The 18294-nt window shown below is 42.5% G+C and overlaps 1 protein-coding gene across 1 annotated transcript in view; it reads left to right on the top strand.

The window, feature by feature from the left end:
- Window positions 1-2176: 2176 nt before the first annotated feature.
- The window catches only part of LOC309561960 (arf-GAP with dual PH domain-containing protein 1-like), a 114720-nt gene continuing 98602 nt past the window's right edge, over window positions 2177-18294 (top strand). Inside the window, exons 1-2 of the mRNA XM_082266050.1 lie at window positions 2177-2461; window positions 3241-3371. Coding sequence (XP_082122176.1) covers window positions 2371-2461; window positions 3241-3371 — 222 coding nt within the window. The 5' untranslated portion in view covers window positions 2177-2370. The remainder of the gene's footprint in view (window positions 2462-3240; window positions 3372-18294) is intronic.

The raw sequence follows: 18294 nt of genomic DNA, 5'->3' as shown, positions 1-18294 counted from the left end.
TTTTTTAAAAAAACTACTTGCAATACTTAAGTACAAAAAATGTTGAATACTTTAGTACTTCTACTCAAGTCACTTTTTGATCGAGCACTTGTACTTTTACTCAAGTATGGGTTTCGAGTACTTTATACAACTCTGTACTTGACTGTTCCTTATCTACCAATATCTTCCCTGTGTGGACTGTTGGGTGTCACACAGCACTTTCTTAAGAAATCTTATCAGCCCTGGGTCCTCCTGTGCATGAATGTCTAGACCTCCATTTATTTAAATATAAAGTGTGAACTTAGCTTGGACCCTCTGCTGCTTTTGATCCTGTCTTGACAAGATCTGAACTTGTGTCAGTGGCAACAGTTTGGCATCAGTTTACAATGCTTCTGAGATCATTAGAAATTCATGAGAGGTGATTTGCAGTTGACCTCCTGACCTGCCTTTGACCTACTTTAAGCAGGTTTTGCATTCCTATAGACTTGAATGGGAATGAAAAACCCATCTAAAAGAAATAAAATCCATTTGACATAGGCCCTTAGGCAGCCTCTACATACCGTCTCTTTATTATTGTGATTATACTGTTCATGCTAAAGTACAGTACATTACTTCCCCAAAAAAGCAGGTGGCTGCTGGAGACCAGTAGGCAAGTTGAAAAGATCATGGCGGTCTGAGCGGTCTTTCTTACCAAAACACAATGGGGAGAATTCAATAAATCTGCTGCACCACTTTTCTGGTGTTAAAGAGGAGCTCCAGTCTCCCCTATAAATTAAAAGTCAGCAGATAACAATACTGTAGCCGCTGACTTTTAATATAAGGACACTCACCTGTCCAGTGATCCAGAGATGTCCTTAATAAAGAATCAGCTTCGGGTCCAGGCTCCAGCATCTTAAGCAAGGGAAACCTTCACAGCCAGTTTTCTACTGCGCATGTGCTAGCTGTGCTGCTCTTTGTGAATGGTCCCACAGTCTTCTGGGACCTGTGATGAGTTCCAGAAGACTGTGTAAGGAAGGAGGGAGGTTGAACTTCCCCCTCAGATCGTCGCAGTGATCTGACCAGAAGAGTGAGTTGGTACCTGTCAAAACCAGATTTCATCTTCCCCCCAAAAAGTTCCAAATGTCTTCCGGCAAGGGTTAACATCAACGGCTAACACTAAGAAAGATACATTTTGGGGAAGTGAGGGGAGATTAGGCTGCAGTGCATTCCAAAATCGAATCATCATTCTTCATGTAGAGTTTCCTATTATTTTTTTAATGGTAAGAATGCCTACCCAAAGTTACCATGCTACCCAACTGGTCAGTATTTAATGACTATGCAACTAATCTTGTCAAAAATTGTAGTCCCACTTTGATGACACAGAAAATATAGTGTATTTTTCTGCTATAGGGGTTGCAAAGCATGTATAAATATGACAGTGCAGTCGAGTAGACACTAGAGTTTGACCACGCTAACCAGTGTACTCTGTAACCTAACAGACCTGGTCAGACATGGTGCCTGAGGACACATGATTAGAGTTTGGTTGGTACTCATCTATGCCCGTATAGAGAAAAAGTGTGGGAAGGCTGACTGCCACTGAGAGAAAAAAGGTATTTTAAGACTTTTCTTCTTTTTGTTAAACTTTTATCTCTGTATGCAGATTACAATAACAGATGTATTCCAGGACATGCTACAAATCAGAGACAACAACCATTGCTCATTGTCCCTAGGTTGCATGCACACATAACAGAACCAGTATCAAAAATATAAAAAAGGGGAAAGGGGAGGAAGGGGAAGGAAAGGAGGGGGCATGGGGAGGAATGAAGGGGGATCAATGGCAATAATGATAGTATTAGATAGAAAAAAGTATATTATACCAAATAGGTGTGTCTGTAACGGATATTCCACACAGAGGGGGCCAAACACGAGGAATTGATTGGTGGTATGCAGATCAGTCAACCACAGTATCACAAATAAAGAAAACAACAAACAAAAATGTATTTGTTGAGCTCCTTTAACAAAGAGCATATGTGACTGCAAAAATTGATAATTGGTAAAGAGATTTGTCACATTAGATGTGTGTGTGCTGGTATGTACAAGTCCTGGCGAATACCTTTTAGCTTCTCTGAAGGAAGTCTTGTGAGACTAAAATGTTGAAAAACAGGTTTACTTATTAACATTTCCCTCCCCCTTTAAGGAGCCTGCATAAGAGTTTGCTTGGCAGACAGCACTACTGGCCTCGCCCAGAGAGGAGGCAGGTAAAGGTGATAGTAACAACGTGTTTATACCTTTTATCTTCCTCATTTGCTCTGCTTTTGCATGAGTGTCACATCTGACAGAGAAGAACCTACGTATCACAAGAGTGTTGACATTTTTCAATAGTATTTTTCTTGTTTTATACCTTAAACTGGAATGTCTGAAGATCAGGACTGGAACAAGAAATCTGTCAGGATTTTGGCAAAAAAGGAAGGAAATACAAAATGTGCGGACTGCGGAGAGCCAGGTGAGAACACACTGAAGAGGAAGTGAGTGTTTAGTTGTTTAGGCAAATGTAGTTTAGTTAAGCACCAGCACACAAACTGTGATATCACCAACATTGGCACAGCTTCCCATTACATTATATAAACCTAGAGATTGGGTATATTTTTCTATAGATTCCTTTTTTCACAGATAGTGCACATACTAGCACTGGCCAGAGCACCTACTAGAGCTTGCAGTGAAGGAAGGTAATTGTTGCAATAAATAGTATTAAGTTAAGAAAGCCACACAACTCAAAGTGATTGTGTACATATTCACTCCTCTATCTAAGGTGAGGAACATGAAATAATACCACTCAGCTTGTAAGTATAGGAGTGTTATGCATCGAATTGTCTTGCCAAAAGGTTTGCTTAGAACATGCTGTTCAACTCCTTGATGCTCAGGTGTCTCTCATTGCTTTAGGGTCAGTAATGTGTTTAGGTAATTAGGCAAAATATTATTTGATTGCTTAACAATCCCTTAAGGGCCTGAGGTGGTCAACCCCTACTTGCAATATACATTGGTTGCTGTGAGTTTTTAGGAAGCCACTATTGCTCAACATCCTGTTCAGTTAGCAGGGAACCTTTGTGTCTGGAACCTAATTTTTCCTTGTGGTTGGGTGTTATAGCTACTACATGCGATACTAAGCTCAGGCATCAGCTTCGGGTAATGTTTATGGTCAGTTATCAGTAGACATGTGTTTAATGAGTACATTAACAAGTTGTAGAAACCTCGGTTATCATAATTCATTTGTTTTCTTTTTAGATCCTCAGTGGGCATCCAGTACACTCGGTGTCTTCTTGTGTGTGACTTGTTGTGGTATACACAGAAATCTTTCAGACATCAGTAAAGTGAAATCACTGTGTATGGCCAAGTGGGAGGAGGACCAAATAGAGGTAACATGCCCTTCATTTCTTTTATCTGGTCCATGTCAGAAAATACACAATGTCATTATTAGAATAGACTTTTCCATGGATTTATTTATTTAGTAGAATTAAGTCAAAATTTAATTTGTAGTGATGAGCCTTATTAGCCATCATTATTGTTATTTAAAAAAAAAAATGTTTATTTTCATCCAGTGTTTAGGTATTGATAACAAATTATTAAATATATTTGTAGACACACCTAGCATGCATACCACAGTATATCCTTATATATAAACCTCCTGTAATCCACTTGACATAAACACTCCAAGACTGGGACAGGGAGATTTGGCATCCTGAGCCAACCAGGTTTTTATACTTTGCACATTGCTCCTCAGCATAACAATAAGCGTGTTTACAGGATGATAGAGTACAAAGATTGCCTCATAATTACTCTCTTTCATTTTCTAGTTAGGGGCTGAAGGAGGTAAGGAAGCTTCTCCCCCCCCCCCCCCCTAGATTTGCTGTCAGGTAGGGAAATGCCATTGCCATGATCTGAGGGCTGTTTGCCTGGAGTTCTGCTTTAAAAGATCAGTTCACTTTTGTAAAAAATTAATAAATGCACATCTTTTTGCAGGGAAAAAATATTATCATTTATTTTTTCACTAGGAGCCTGAAAAGCTTTGCACCCACCATCAGCAGATGGTGGGTGCAATGCAAGTCTCCTGAGGGCTGTCGTTGTATGCTGTCTGCTTGTACGGTCAGGCAGTTACACAATGAGACACCTAGAGCTCTCATCTGCACCCTGGTAGTTCATTGACCGCAAAGAATGTTGGTACTTGTAGTCCACCCATTGACAGAACTCTGTGAATTACTTACACAGCCAGGTGGGCGGAGCCTCTCACAGCCATATTTCAAAATTGTTACAGTGGGTGTGGGAAGGGGATCCCTGGCTTGCTGTCACAACGATGAATCGGGGGGGGGGGCGGGGGTTGCGGGAGCTGCTGCAACAGTAACAAGTTACGTTGTACTCCCTGAATACCTGTGTAACATGTTATAAAAGGTGAACTTATCCTTTAGAACTGTGTCTTTGGAATAAGCATATTCAACCACTTTTCGCCCAAGGCTGTCATAAGACGACTGGACTTTGAGTTCAACCGCTTGATTGTTTTTATAGGTGGCATGTGGGAACGACCCCCAGCCACCCTCCGGTGCTTCTACTGGCTCGCTGATCGCACAGGAAAAGGAATCCGCCGGCGACGGATATTCGACATACAGAATACTGGTCCCTGTCTATCTCTATGACCTTCGGAGGCCTAGGCGTGACGTTATGATGCCACGTCCGGCCGACAGATGTAAACACTGCCGTGTACTCGGCTGGAATTGCCGAGAGCCTTTTTTTTTATCTCAGTCTTTCCTGCCTAGAGGAAAAATGTGGGGTCTTATAGAGGACCTGTCATGACCTATTCCTATTACAAGGGATGTTTACAAAAAAAAAAAAAAAAAACTAAAAAGGGAAAGTGTAAAAATAAAATAAACAATGAAAAAAAAAAAATTGTAAAGCACCCCCGTCCCGGCGTGCTCGCAAGCAGAAGCAAATGCATACGTACGTCACGCCCACATATGTAAACGGCATTCAAACCACACATGTGAGGTATCACCGTGAACATTAGAGCAACAATCCTAGCCCAAGATCTAAACTAGGAACCTGTAAAAATGTTTAAAGCGTCGCCTATGGAGATTTGTAAGTACGGAAATTTGGCACTATTCCACAAGTGTGTGCAATTTTAAAGCGTGACATGTTAGGTATCTGTTTATCTATTTACTCTGTGTAACATCATCTTTCACATTATACAAAAAAGTGGGCTAACTGAGTAATTTTCTAGCAAAAAAAATTATGGTTTTTACATGTAGGAGAGGAGTACCACAATAGGCACGGTATGAAAGTGGTTAAAAGAGAGTTTCATCATTTACTGATATAGCGTTAGTATATGATACGACTCATTAAACCATTGTTTAAGTGACTCCTTTTCTGTTGATGCCTCCATGTGTTAGCATGCTTTTTATACAGACATATAGTTTGTACAACAAGCATTCTCACTGATAGTTCTGCCAACAGGTGATAGTGTTCTTTATTTTTAAATATGATTTTCCTTCTTGTGGAACTACATAGTTGTGATGTAATTTCTTGTCTCTCTGAGTTCCTGTTGTTTCCCAATAAAACAAGAATGGCATAACCATGTGTCCAGCAACAGAGAAAGCTCAAAGTACTATTAGCCTGAGTATAGACTGTAAATATATAAGTGGAAAACTGCAAAAAACATGAGGGAGGCCCTACAGAAAGTACCTTAGAGTGCTAATCTTAGCAATAAATGGCACTGGTTTACTTTGAATTTAAATAGTTTGTTTGGGCCAGCTTGGATCAAATGAATTCTTAACATTGCAGTACAGTCTGGCCACTGGAGGTACTATATTACACAGTAAAAAAAAAAAAAAAACAATCATTAAGGACAATTAGGTGCAGCTATCAAAAAAAACCCATCTAAAGTAGAAACTTCAGCTGTATTAACTGTCTAGCTTGTGCTACAAACAGTGAGCTGTGCTGTCTTCCTTAATGACTATAAGACATCCCTTTCTGTGCCAGAAAAGAGAGTCAGTCATTCAGCATTTCCGCAATTCAGAAATAGCCTTTTATTTGTATCAACTAATACAAGGCAATCTCTAATTGGCTGAGGTGGAGAGTCTAGCAGATGATGTCACAATCTCAACCCCGGCCCAAATAAAATATTTAAAGTGAAAAGTAAACCTGGTGTTCTGCTTTAATTAGAAAGTTATACCAGACCATGCTAATGAAAGGCCAGCATGTGAAGGAAATGGTAGAACTCCTGCAAACTATTTAAGAAAAAATAAAGGACTTTCATATAGCAGCACTCCTCTTTAGTGGTCTGCCAGACACCTAAATGACACTTGTTACAGCACTTGATGCTTGCCCAGATAAAACGGTAAAAATACTGTTACAGCAGAATCTGCTCTTAGAACCAGCAACCAAAGTAATAGACGTATGCAGTATGAAACATGTGAACGTTTTGAGTGTAAATAGACAGGTCACTTAAAAGCATACTGCAGAATTTTAAAAGCTAGAATGAATAAGCAAAAGGGAAAAGTTAAATAACAAAATGTCAAAAGTGGTAATGAAAATATAGAAGGAACTTCCAATACTGCGTGTAACTTTCTCTTCAAAGAGGCCTCTCCATTTTTCAACTGGTGTATTGACTTTAGAGCGACAGTCAAATGACCAATTGTCATGAGTGGGGAATCAGTTCCCACTATGGGCTTACTGGCTGAGAAGAACTTAGTAGTAGCAGCAGGGGCTAGGTGGTGGTGTAGGCCACAGAGGAGAGACAGCCTTGCAGGGACACTGAGAGGCAAAGGACACTGCAGAGTATGGATACCTGATGGAACTGAAGGGAATACGGTTGGCGTGCTGGGGTCAGCGTAACTAAGAGGCCTTAGAAGTGCCAAGATGCAGAGTCTAATAAACTGGCTGGTCTTCACCAGAAAACACCACAAGGCCTGATGGGTTTTGTTTCTGATGACTCCCAAGTTGTGGCCCTTAGACTCACCCAACCAGACAGCTACAAGAAACAAAGTACAGATATACCAGGATGAGTCTAATACAGCACTGGGGTGCTCTGATCACTAAGAGTAATAGTAAGAAATGTCTTGTAGCACTGGGATACTGGGCTCAGAGGACAAGTTTGTAGGGTACCTAAGACATCAAAGTGTAAAGAAACTGGGTGCAGGCTTTCACCAGAAAGATACCTATCAAAGATGTCCTTTATGTTCCTACACCTAAAAGTAATTTATTGTCAGCAGAGAAGCTCACTAAGCAAGGATATGTAGTGGCATTGAGCAGTTACAGTTGTATTATTGCAAAAGGAAGCCACACATTAGCTGAAAGATAAATAGCACCAGCTGAGGTGCAGTGAAGTGGTTAACACTGTCAAAAAAGGAGAACATTTGAACTGTATTCACATCTGGCACTATCACCCTGGCAAGAAACTAGCTGAACATCAGCATGTCAGTAGCATAAAAACGGACCCACACAGGAAACCAATGAAGTGTACCAGTTGCATAAGGGGCAAAATGACCAAAGAATGTTTTCCAAAAAGTGGCAACAGCTGAGCCCGATAGCGCCTGTACTTAATGTGCTCAGATCAGTATGGTCCCATGAAAGCTCATTGATGATTACTCAAGGTATACGGTGCTCTACTTTTTAAACAGGAAAGATTAAAGAGGAGCTCCAGGCTCCCCCCAAAAAGTTAAACGTCAGCAGCTACAAATGCTGTAGTTGTTGACTTTCAATAAAAGGGCACTTACCTGTCTAGAAATCCAGCGATGTCCTCACCCGAGCCGATTTTTAAATCGGCTTCAGGTGCAGGCACCGGCATCTTAAGTAAGGGAAACCTTCAGTGAAGCCTTGCAGCTTCACAACTGGTTTCCTACTGTGCATGTGTGAAGCGAGCCACACTTTGTGAATGGTCTTGCATTCTTCTGAGACCTGGGATGTGTCCCAGAAGGCTGCTGTGGAAGGAGGGGGGCTGAACAACTGCCTCAGATCGCCATGGTGCATCTGACCGGAAGTGGGAGCGGGTACCTTTCACAACCAGGTACCCACTCCTACTTCCCCTTTTGGCTGAAGTTCCACTTTAAATTCCAGACAAACTTGCCCCAGTAAACAACAACTTTGGTAAAATGGCAAAAATACTCCAAACAGATAATGTCACAGAGTATATAAGTGATAAAACACAATGTATTCTGATGAAACAATGTTCCACACTATTATTCCATATAATCCAGAACCAAATGATGTTGCAGATAGAATGAAGTTTGTGAGTCCCGGTTCACACATATGCAATGTCAGACATCCCATGTGGTTCGCAGCGCACTGCTTTGAAAATCACAGGAGATGTCTGTGCATAGCGAATTCAGCCATACAGATTGTATGGCTGAATTCGCAATGCATTCAGACAAAAGTCACACAGGACCCTTTTTTTGGTCCGCACCAGAATCTGATCGCATGGGTGTTCACACCTAGGCAATCTAATTAATTTCTGAACTGACAGTTTGCACTACGAAATGCAAACTGATCTTGGGGTGTCATTAACTTTGTATTGACACCCTCAGCCATTCGCATATGGCATAGTGAACTGCCTGCGAGTTGAGTGCGATGCGGGAAACCGCAGTGGATTTGCAGGGTTACCGCATCGCATATGTGTGAACCGGCTTTTTGATGCAGATATGCCAATAACTTATTAGGGAGAAGAAATTATGATAACCTATCTCCAAAACCACTTACCTGGAAAAGCAACAGACGAAACTTCATATGAGCTATAGAATGAAAAGAAGGCTGACCTAAAATCTTTGGAAGCAAAGCATACATCCATGTTCCTAAAGAAAAGTGTACAAAATAGGAACCTTTTTCTAAGGAAGGTATTTTGGGAAATGTTATCAAAAGAATTACATAGTTCTGCATCCAGACAGCAATACAGTAACAACTAGCAAGAGTGTAATTAATAATGAAACACCTACTGTATGTGTCAAAAGCTGACTGAAAAACAGTCAGCGCCTTCTGACAACATCCTGAACAAGAAGCCCCATAAGAACTGCAGTAAAAGGAATGGAATATTACAAAAAATTAAGGTTTGGTGTGAAAGATTTATGTTTGGAAAAGAAAGAAGCTGAACTGTCTACAGCCTTTGTCAGAAAATATGCACAATCCAATAAGGGCATCCCAGCTAGATTGTTATAACTGAGAGTATTGGGAGTACCTAGAGTAGCTGAGGGTACTGAGAGTTACTAGATTAACTGAGGGTACTGAGAGTACCTAGAGTACGTGGGAGTACCTATAGTAACTGGGGAGTACTAGGAGTACCTAGATTAACTGGGAGTACTTAGAGTAACTAGGAGTACTTAGAGTACCCAATTTAAGGAGGAGCACTGTGAGAACCGAGTGTAGATAGGAGGACTGTCAGTAACGAGTGTAAGTGGGAGGACTGTCAGTAACGAGTGTAAGTGGGAGGACTGTGAGTACCGAGTGTAAGTGGGAGGACTGTGAGTTTGAAGTGTAACTGGGAGTATGAGGACGCGGAGGGCCATAAGATAAAGGACCAGGATGGTAAGACGCTGAGGGCTGTGTAAATTAGGAATAGAATAAATTAGAGTCAGGAAGTGAGTTCAACATTAAATTGGGCAGAGTATATTTCCTACTCTTCTAGGATTATCCCCATTAAATTAGTGGGTACGATGTCCAACAGGTATGGTAATGCGACTCGGTGCACATCTTGTGACTTGTATGCATTCCTTGAGCATCCGATTAAGAGCAAATACTGCTTCACAAGTGAGCAGGTTGCTTCCTTGAAAGCCCAGGTCCTGAATCTAGGGAAACAGCTGGCAACACTACAAAGCATCACCAACCTGAAAGCGAGTTTGAAACATACCGTCTTACAGGTAGGTCGAGATACAGGGGTGCAGGCACACAGGCACAAGAGCAGAAAGGTTGGGTGAAAGTTAGGCGGGGTAGAGGGAAAAGCTTTTGGGAGGCCAGTCCCGAACTGGCAAATCCCAATAAGTACGCCCTGTTGCGCGATGTTGGAGAGACCAGTCAAGGAGTGGCATTGCTGGAGCAGAGCGACTCCCCTAGCTTTCAGGAGAATAACTCTGCCAGCCAGGACAAGGACATGGCTAAGGGTAAGGAAAGACAGATTCTGGTGGTAGGGGATTCAATTAATAGAAGGACAGAGAGGGCACATCAGATGGACAGATTATTGGGTGGGGCTGGGGAGGAGCCAGCTGTCATGGTACACGTTGGTATTAATGAAAAAGTTAGAGGAAAATGGAGTGTCCTAAAAATAGATTTCAGGGACTTAGGCGCTACATTGCAAAAAAAAGGACCTCCAAGGTACTTTTCTCAGAATTACTGCCTGTACCTCAAGCCACACTAGAGAGACAGCAGGAGATTAGGCAAATTAATAAGCGGCTGAGAAACTGGTGTAGAAGGAAGGGGTTCGGGTTCTTGAAGAATTACGGGGCATGTACACAAATGCTAGATGTCTAGCTAATAAAATGGGAGAACTGAAACTGCTAATGGGAATTTCAGAAACTTGTTTTGACAGCTTGCATACCTAGCTGGCAACCATCCAGGGGTATTCCCTATATTGTAGGGACAGTGAGGTTAGGAAAGGGGGAAGAGTATGCCTTACATCGAGAATGGTTTGCAAGTGAAGGTGAGGGGTGACATTTCCTATGAAGCAAGGGAAGAGGTTGATACCCTGTTAGAGCTCCAAAGGGAGGAAACTTATGGGAAAGTAATAGTGGGTGTATTCTACAGGCCACCTAACCTGAGGGATGAGGAGGAGTCTGACTTCCTATCATAGTTAGGAATGGCAGCAAGGCAGGGCAGTGATATTATAATAAGATATTTCAATTATCCAGATATTGACTAGGCAGAATGCACTGCTCAGTCATCTAAGGCACTGCTCACTGATCCTGCAAGACATTTCCCAAATGTCTTGCAGGATAATTTCATGAGTCAGTTGGTGAACTAGACAATGCATTACTAGACTTTCTCATTACAAGTAACACAGACCTTATCATGGATGTGGAAATATGGGGCAACTTAGCAAACAGCAATCACAGGTTAAAACATTCAGTGTAAACCACAAGAAAAGGAAACATAAGGGAAATACAAGTACACTGAATTTCAAAAGAGCCAACTTCTCTAAACTAGGCTCTATGCAAATCATCTAGCGCACATCTTCCACATCTGTCCGTGATCATCTGGCACACATCTGGCGCAGATTATCTGCCACATCTGATGCACATCTGCCACATCTGGTGCACATCAACTGCCACATACGTCTGTGATCATCCGGCGCACATCATCTACCACATATGTCCGTGATCATCTGGCGCACATCTGGCGCACATCTGCCACATCTGGTGCACATCAACTGCCACATACGTCTGTGATCATCTGGCGCACATCATCTGCCACATATGTCCGTTATCATCTGGCGCAGATTATCTGCCACATCTGGCGCACATCTGCAACATCTGGTGCACATCAATTGCCACACATGTCCGTGATAATCTGGGGCACATCTGGCACACATCATCTGCCGCATCTGGCGCACATCATCCTGCCACATCTGAACGTGATCATCTGGCGCACATCTGGTGCAGATTATCTGCCACATCTGGTGCACATCTGCCACATCTGGTGCACATCAACTGCCACATATGTCTGTGATCATCTGGAGCACATCACCTGCCACATATGTCCGTGATCATCTGGCGCAGATTATCTGCCACATCTGGTGCACATCTGCCACATCTAGTGCACATCAACTGCCACATATGTCCGTGATAATCTGGCACACATCATCTGCCACATCTGGCACACATCTGTCTGTTATCATTTGCCGCACATCTGGCACACATCTGTCTGTGATCATCTGGCGCACATCTGTCTGTGATCATCTGGCGCACATTATCTGCCACATCTGGCGCACATCATTTTCAAAATCTGTCTGTGATCATCTGGCGCACATCATCGACCATATCTGTCCATGATCATCTATCACATCTGTAGTCATCTGGCGCACATCATATGCCACGTCTGTCAAAGTGAACATTTGACACATCCCAGTGATCAACATCTGTCCCACATCTGTCCCAGGAATCAGTGCACATCTGTCCACATGGCTAAAAAATGATCCAGGGGCTTCAAAAATGTGATAGGTACTCAGGAAATGAAATGTATAATTTATGCTCCTAGAATGCCTGACGGTGCTACTTGGATGTTGGGCCTCTGTATGAGACCAGGTTGTGGAAAAGTATCACACATGTGGTATCGCCATACTCAGGAGGAATAGCAGAATATATTTTGGGGTGTCATTTTTGCTATGTACATGCTATGTGTTAAAAAAAATTGTATAAATTGACAACTTGGTGTAAAAATAAATACGTTTTCATTTTCTTTACACATTTTACAAAAACTTCAAAAGACTCATTGTGCCTCGTGGAATATACATTGGGGTGTTTTGTTTCCAAAATGGGGTAATTTTTTGGGTAATTCTTTTGTCCTGGTGCTCCAGAGCCTTCAAAAATGTGATAGGTACTCAGGAAATGAAATGTGTAATTTATGCCTAATGGTGCTACTTGGATGTTGGGCCTCTGTATGTGGCCAGGCTGTGGAAAAGTCCCACACATGTGGTATCGCCATACTCAGGTGGAGTAGCAGAATATATTTTGGGGTGTAATTGCAAATTTATCTATGCCATGTGTAAGAAATAACTTGTTAACATGACAATTTTGTGGGGGAAAAAAAAAAAATCTTCATTACAACTTCATTCAACTATTGTGGGCAAAAAAATTTTGCAACTTCAAAAAACTCACTATGCCTCTTACTAAATACCTTGGACTGTCACCTTTACAAAAAGGGGTCATTTGGGGGGTATTTGTACTGTCCTGACATTTTAAGGCCTCAAGAAATGAGAAAGGTAGTCAGTACATCAGAATTGATCAATTTTCAATGATACGTAGCCTAGCTTGTAGACTCTAAAACTTTCATGCAAACCTATTATCATACACTTAACAGGATTTTTTTTACTAAAGACATGTAGCAGAATACATCCTGGCCTAAAATTATGACGAATTTTGATTTTATTCGATTTCTTTTAAAACAAAATGTAGAAAATATTGTTTTTTTTACAAAATTTCCATTATTTTTTCTCTTATATCACATAAAAAGCCCAGTAGTGAATAAATACCACCAAAAGAAAGCTCTATTTGTGTAAACAAAATGATAAAATTTTCATTTGGGTACAGTGTAGCATGACTGAGTAATTGTCATTCAAAATGTGAGAGCACCCAAAGCTGAAAATTGGTCTGGGAAGGAAGGGGGTGAAAGTGCCCAGTATTGAGGTGGTTAAACTCAGTCTTCTCCTCAGTTTTCACAAAGGAAAAGGGGGGGGGAATAGTAAATAAGACAAATAAGTGACCAGGACCAAATGGCTTACACCCGAGGCTCCTTAAGGAACTCAGTCAGGTGATAGCTAGACCATTGTTCCAAATTTTTATGGACAGTTTACTGACTGGAATGGTACCAGCTTACTGGAGGAAAGCCAATGCGGTACTGATATTTAAAAAAGGGCCGAGATATATCCCTGGAAACTACAGGCTAGTCAGTCTAACATCAATACTATGTAAGCTATTGGAGGGGATATTAAGGGACTATATTCAAGATTTTGCTAATTAAAACCCTATTAGCAGTAATCAGCATGGATTCATGAAGGATCTTTCTTGCCAGACCTATCCAATGCTGCTGATAGAAATCGCTGGGCCCTGTACAGACTACCTGACGGGGCCCCCACCATTTCTGACACTTGTTGTTTACAAGTTAAAATCAGTTTTTTTTGCTAGAAAATTACTTAGACTCCCCAAACAATATATATGTATATATATATATGTGTATATAGATATCTATAGATATATATATGTATATATATATATATTTATATATTTTTTTAGCAGGGACCCTAGAGAATAAAATGGAGATCGTTGCAATACTTTGTCACACCGTATTTGCACAGCGATATTACATACGCAATTTTTTTGGAGAAAATACACTTTTTTAAATTAAAAAATAAGAAAACGGTAAAGCCCAATGTTATGCTGAAGTGAGAAGAGAAACAGGCGCCACTGTAACAAGCCAAAGGTTTTTTATTGCACAAAATTACATAGTATCTTCTAATAAAGTATGCCCTGCATCTGGTGCAATACAGTCCAAACCCCAAGGTAATGGTCTCAGTGTTTTTTCCGGCATGCACCGGTACACGAGACAATGCCCCCTTTCCAACTGTTCTAATTGACCAGGATATCCCTATACCTATATCATCATCCATGCCCTTGGCTCCTTCTCCTGGTCATTCTCCTGTAGAGTATTCCTCTGCCATACATATAGATGGCATACCAACAACCAATACTGCGGTCCCTTTTTTAGTGCCAGGACCTCTTCCCAAACGCCTAAGGAAAAGAAAACTCGGGGCAGAGGACATAGGGGAAGAGGAAATAGATCAAAATGCCCGAGTCAGGAAAATAAGATGTCAACAGTGAGGATTTTTAATTTATCTACATATGAACTTACCACTGATGATCATGCTATACTTAGTCGTGGCCTTACCTTCGCCCCTACCATCAAGCCTAATCCTTTCCAAATATTTAAGGATTTGAATAAGTTTACCCGTAACCTTACGTTAAAGAGACACTTTTCCTTAAAATCATCCAAAGTATCTCCTAACAACGATACTGAGTGTGCCTCGGACACCCAACCCCCAGGCCAGCTACCCAGCGTAGACACGGAAGTGGCCTTGGCCATGCTGGAAGAGCTGTATACAGAGGGGAATGTATCTTGGGAGGGACAGAATGAGATTGATGGTGAGGAGGTCCTATTCACTCAGCATCTTCTCAGTTACCCCCCCCCCATGAAGCATACGCATTTAAAACCCAAGTCCAACTTTTATCCGACACATTCTAAAGGCCCCTGTATTGAAACTTTTTATCGCATTGTATACTCTGACCTGTTGGATATGTGCCATAAAGCCAAGAAAAGTAATAATGGAAAATATGGTTGTAATTTGAGTAAGGTGGAAAATATGGCCCTAAAAACATTAATGTCCAATACCAATATTGTCATCAAGCCTGCTGACAAAGGCGGAAGTATTGTCATTCAGAATAAAAACGATTATGTGAATGAGGCCAATCGGTTATTATCCGATAGTAATACATATATGAAACTCAGAAGAGACCCGTTACCTGAATATACCGCTGAGGCGAATCTTTTAGCTAGCACGGCCTTAAGGAATGGAGTCATCTCCAAAACGGAGATGTCTTTTCTTGTCAGGGACTACTTTGATACTCCATACTTTTATCACCTACCAAAGGTGCATAAGTGCACAAAAAATCCTCCTGGTAGGCCTATCGTTGCCACGATGGACAGTATAACAAGTGTCTTCTCTCAGTATATAGACATATTTTTACAACCTATAGTCCAAGAGCTCCCCTCTGTAACGCTCCTGCGTTTCTATAGTAAGCTGGATTTGCAGCTGCAGAATCTCCACTCAGTAGTCATGTAGAGATGTGTTGAAATACCAGATCCAACTCTCCAGACTCATCACTGTGGGCCTGTCTGCTTCAGCATACAGATATACACACACTCAATAAGATGTTCCTGGAGTGATGGGATGTATATGACAGTATGGAGGTGATGTGCTGAAGGGACAGGTGTGAGCAGTGACAGCAATAATAAGCACTTGATAGTAATGTTCAGGAGAGTAGTAGATGGTAATAGGTAGAATGCAGATAGGTTAGTAATCATGTATGGTAACAGGTGGTGAGGACAGTAGATGACATATACAGGATAGACTAACCCAGTGCAAGGATAGATGGTAGTAGACTCAAGAGCTAGCAATCGATGTAACAGTGCAGATGATAGAATTAGTATGCATAGATAGTAACAGTCCTTAACCACATCCATACCGGCGCATAGTAATATGACGCCGGCAGGATGGCTGTACCGTTCCGGGCGGCCGTCATATGACGTCCGCCCGCTCTAGCTGCTACTGCGCGCCCCCGGGGGCGCGCAGCGCGGCGATCGGGGGTGAGGCTCGTCCCTCGGACATAGCCCATCCCTGATCAAGGTAAACAGCCAATAGAAATTGGCTGTTTACCATGTGATCGGCTGTGTCAGTCACAGCCGATCACATGAGCGGCTCCAGCACGAGCCGCTCGTTCTCTCTGCAATGCGCGCCCCCGGGGGCGCGCAGAGCAGCGATCGGGGACGAGGCTCGTCCCTCGGACAGAGTCGATCCCCGATCTAGGTAAAGAGCCAATGAAATTGGCTCTTTACCACGTGACCGGCTGTGTCCAATCACAGCCGATCACAAATGTCAACAGAGAACACGGTAACTAGCTGTCACCGTGTTCTCCTCCTCACACACTGATCCTGTGTGAGGAAGAGAGTGTGGTAACAGCTAGTTACCAAATACAGTGCACCCCAAACACACTGATTGCCCCCCCCCCCCAATAAAGAGTACCTGTCACTAGCCCATCAAAGTACCCGAGTACCTGTCACCAGCCCATCAGGTACTCTGATGACAGGTACTCGGGTACTCTGATGGGCTGGTGACAGGTACTTGGGTACTCTGATGACAGGTATTCAGGTACTCTGATGACAGGTACTCGGGTACTCTGATGATGGGTACTCTGATGACGGGTACTCGGGTACTCTGATGGGCTGGTGACAGGTACTTGGGTACTCTGATGACAGGTACTCGGGTACTCTGATGACAGGTACTCGGGTACTCTGATGACAGGTATTCGGGTACTCTGATGACAGGTACTCGGGTACTCTGATGACAGATACTCGGGTACTCTGATGACAGGTACGCAGGTACTCTGATGACAGGTACTCGGGTACTCTGATGACAGGTACTCGGGTACTCTGATGACGGATACTCAGGTACTCTGATGACAGGTACTCGGATACTTTGATTACCTGTCAACGGAGTACCCGTCATCAGAGTACCTGAGTACCTGTCACCTACCCATCAGAGTACCCGAGTACCTGTCACCTACCCATCAGAGTACCCGAGTACCTTCCACCTGCTCATCAGAGTACCTGACGCCTGAAGTACCCGAGTACTTGCCGCCTGCTCATCAGTACCCATCACTACTCATCAGTACTCATCAGTACCTATCACGTATCAGTACTGATCATCAGTACCCATCAGTACAGTATCACCTATCAGTATCAGTACTACTCATCAGTACCTATCACCTGCCTGTCACCTGCCCATCAGAGTACCCGAGTACCTGTCACCTGCCTATCGGAGTACCCGAGTACCTGCCACCTGCTCATCAGTACCAGAGTGCCTGTCACCTGCCTGTCACCTGCCCAACAAAGTACCCGAGTACCTGTCACCCTTCATACAGCCACCATGTCCAAGTCCAAAAAGGTTTATATACGTCCTCCGTTTAAACCTAAATACCGGTGTTATGGCAGCAGATAGCTGCCATAACCCTGGTATTTTTTTAAACGGTGAACGGTTGGCTTTCCGATAAGGGTGGTCCCAGCGGCGGATTCGCCGTGGGTTCACCCTTCCGGGATGGCGGAAGAGGTGCCCCCCCCCTCCCGCCGCGTCTGGTCCTTTTCCCCGCTTACCGGACCCGCCGACAGCGGGGAAAACGATCCGGTCCCGGATCCTCACAGACAGGATGTCGAGTGAGGGTAAGCTTGCCCTCACTTGACTCTATGGTCTTGGAGGACCGGAGCTACGGAAAATGTTGTTGCCTAGCAACCGGTTTAAATGTCCTTTTTTTTTTTTTTTTTCATTTTATATAATAATTTTTTTGTTTTTTTTTATATCTTTTAGTGTACTTGTGAGATCTGAGGACTTTTTGACCCCAGATCTCACAAAAAGAGGTCCTGTCGTGCCTTTTTCTATTACTAGTAATGTTTACATTTCTTGTAATAGAAATAAAAAATGATCAATTTTTTTTTTTTTTTTACACGGTGTAAAAATAAAAAATAATAAATAAAATAAATAGTAAAAAAAAAAAAAAAAAAAAAATTAAAGCGCCCTGTCCCCATTAGCTCGCGCGCAGAAGCGACACATATGGAAACCCCGCCCACATATGTAAACGGTGTTCAAACCACACATGTGAGGTATCGCCGCGATCGTTAGAGCAAGGGGAATAATTTGAGCCCTAGACCTCCTCTGTAACTCAAAGATGGCAACCTGTAGAAATTTTTAAATTGTCGCCTATGGGGATTTTTAAGTACCAAAGTTTGTCGCCATTCCGTGAGCGTGCGCAATTTTGAAACATGACATGT

Source organism: Pelophylax lessonae, assembly GCF_965119305.1.
Source record: "Pelophylax lessonae genome assembly, chromosome: 8".
Taxonomy (NCBI): domain Eukaryota; kingdom Metazoa; phylum Chordata; class Amphibia; order Anura; family Ranidae; genus Pelophylax; species Pelophylax lessonae.
The sequence above is the reverse complement of the archived record's forward strand: the minus strand, read 5'-3'. Positions and strand labels throughout refer to the sequence as shown.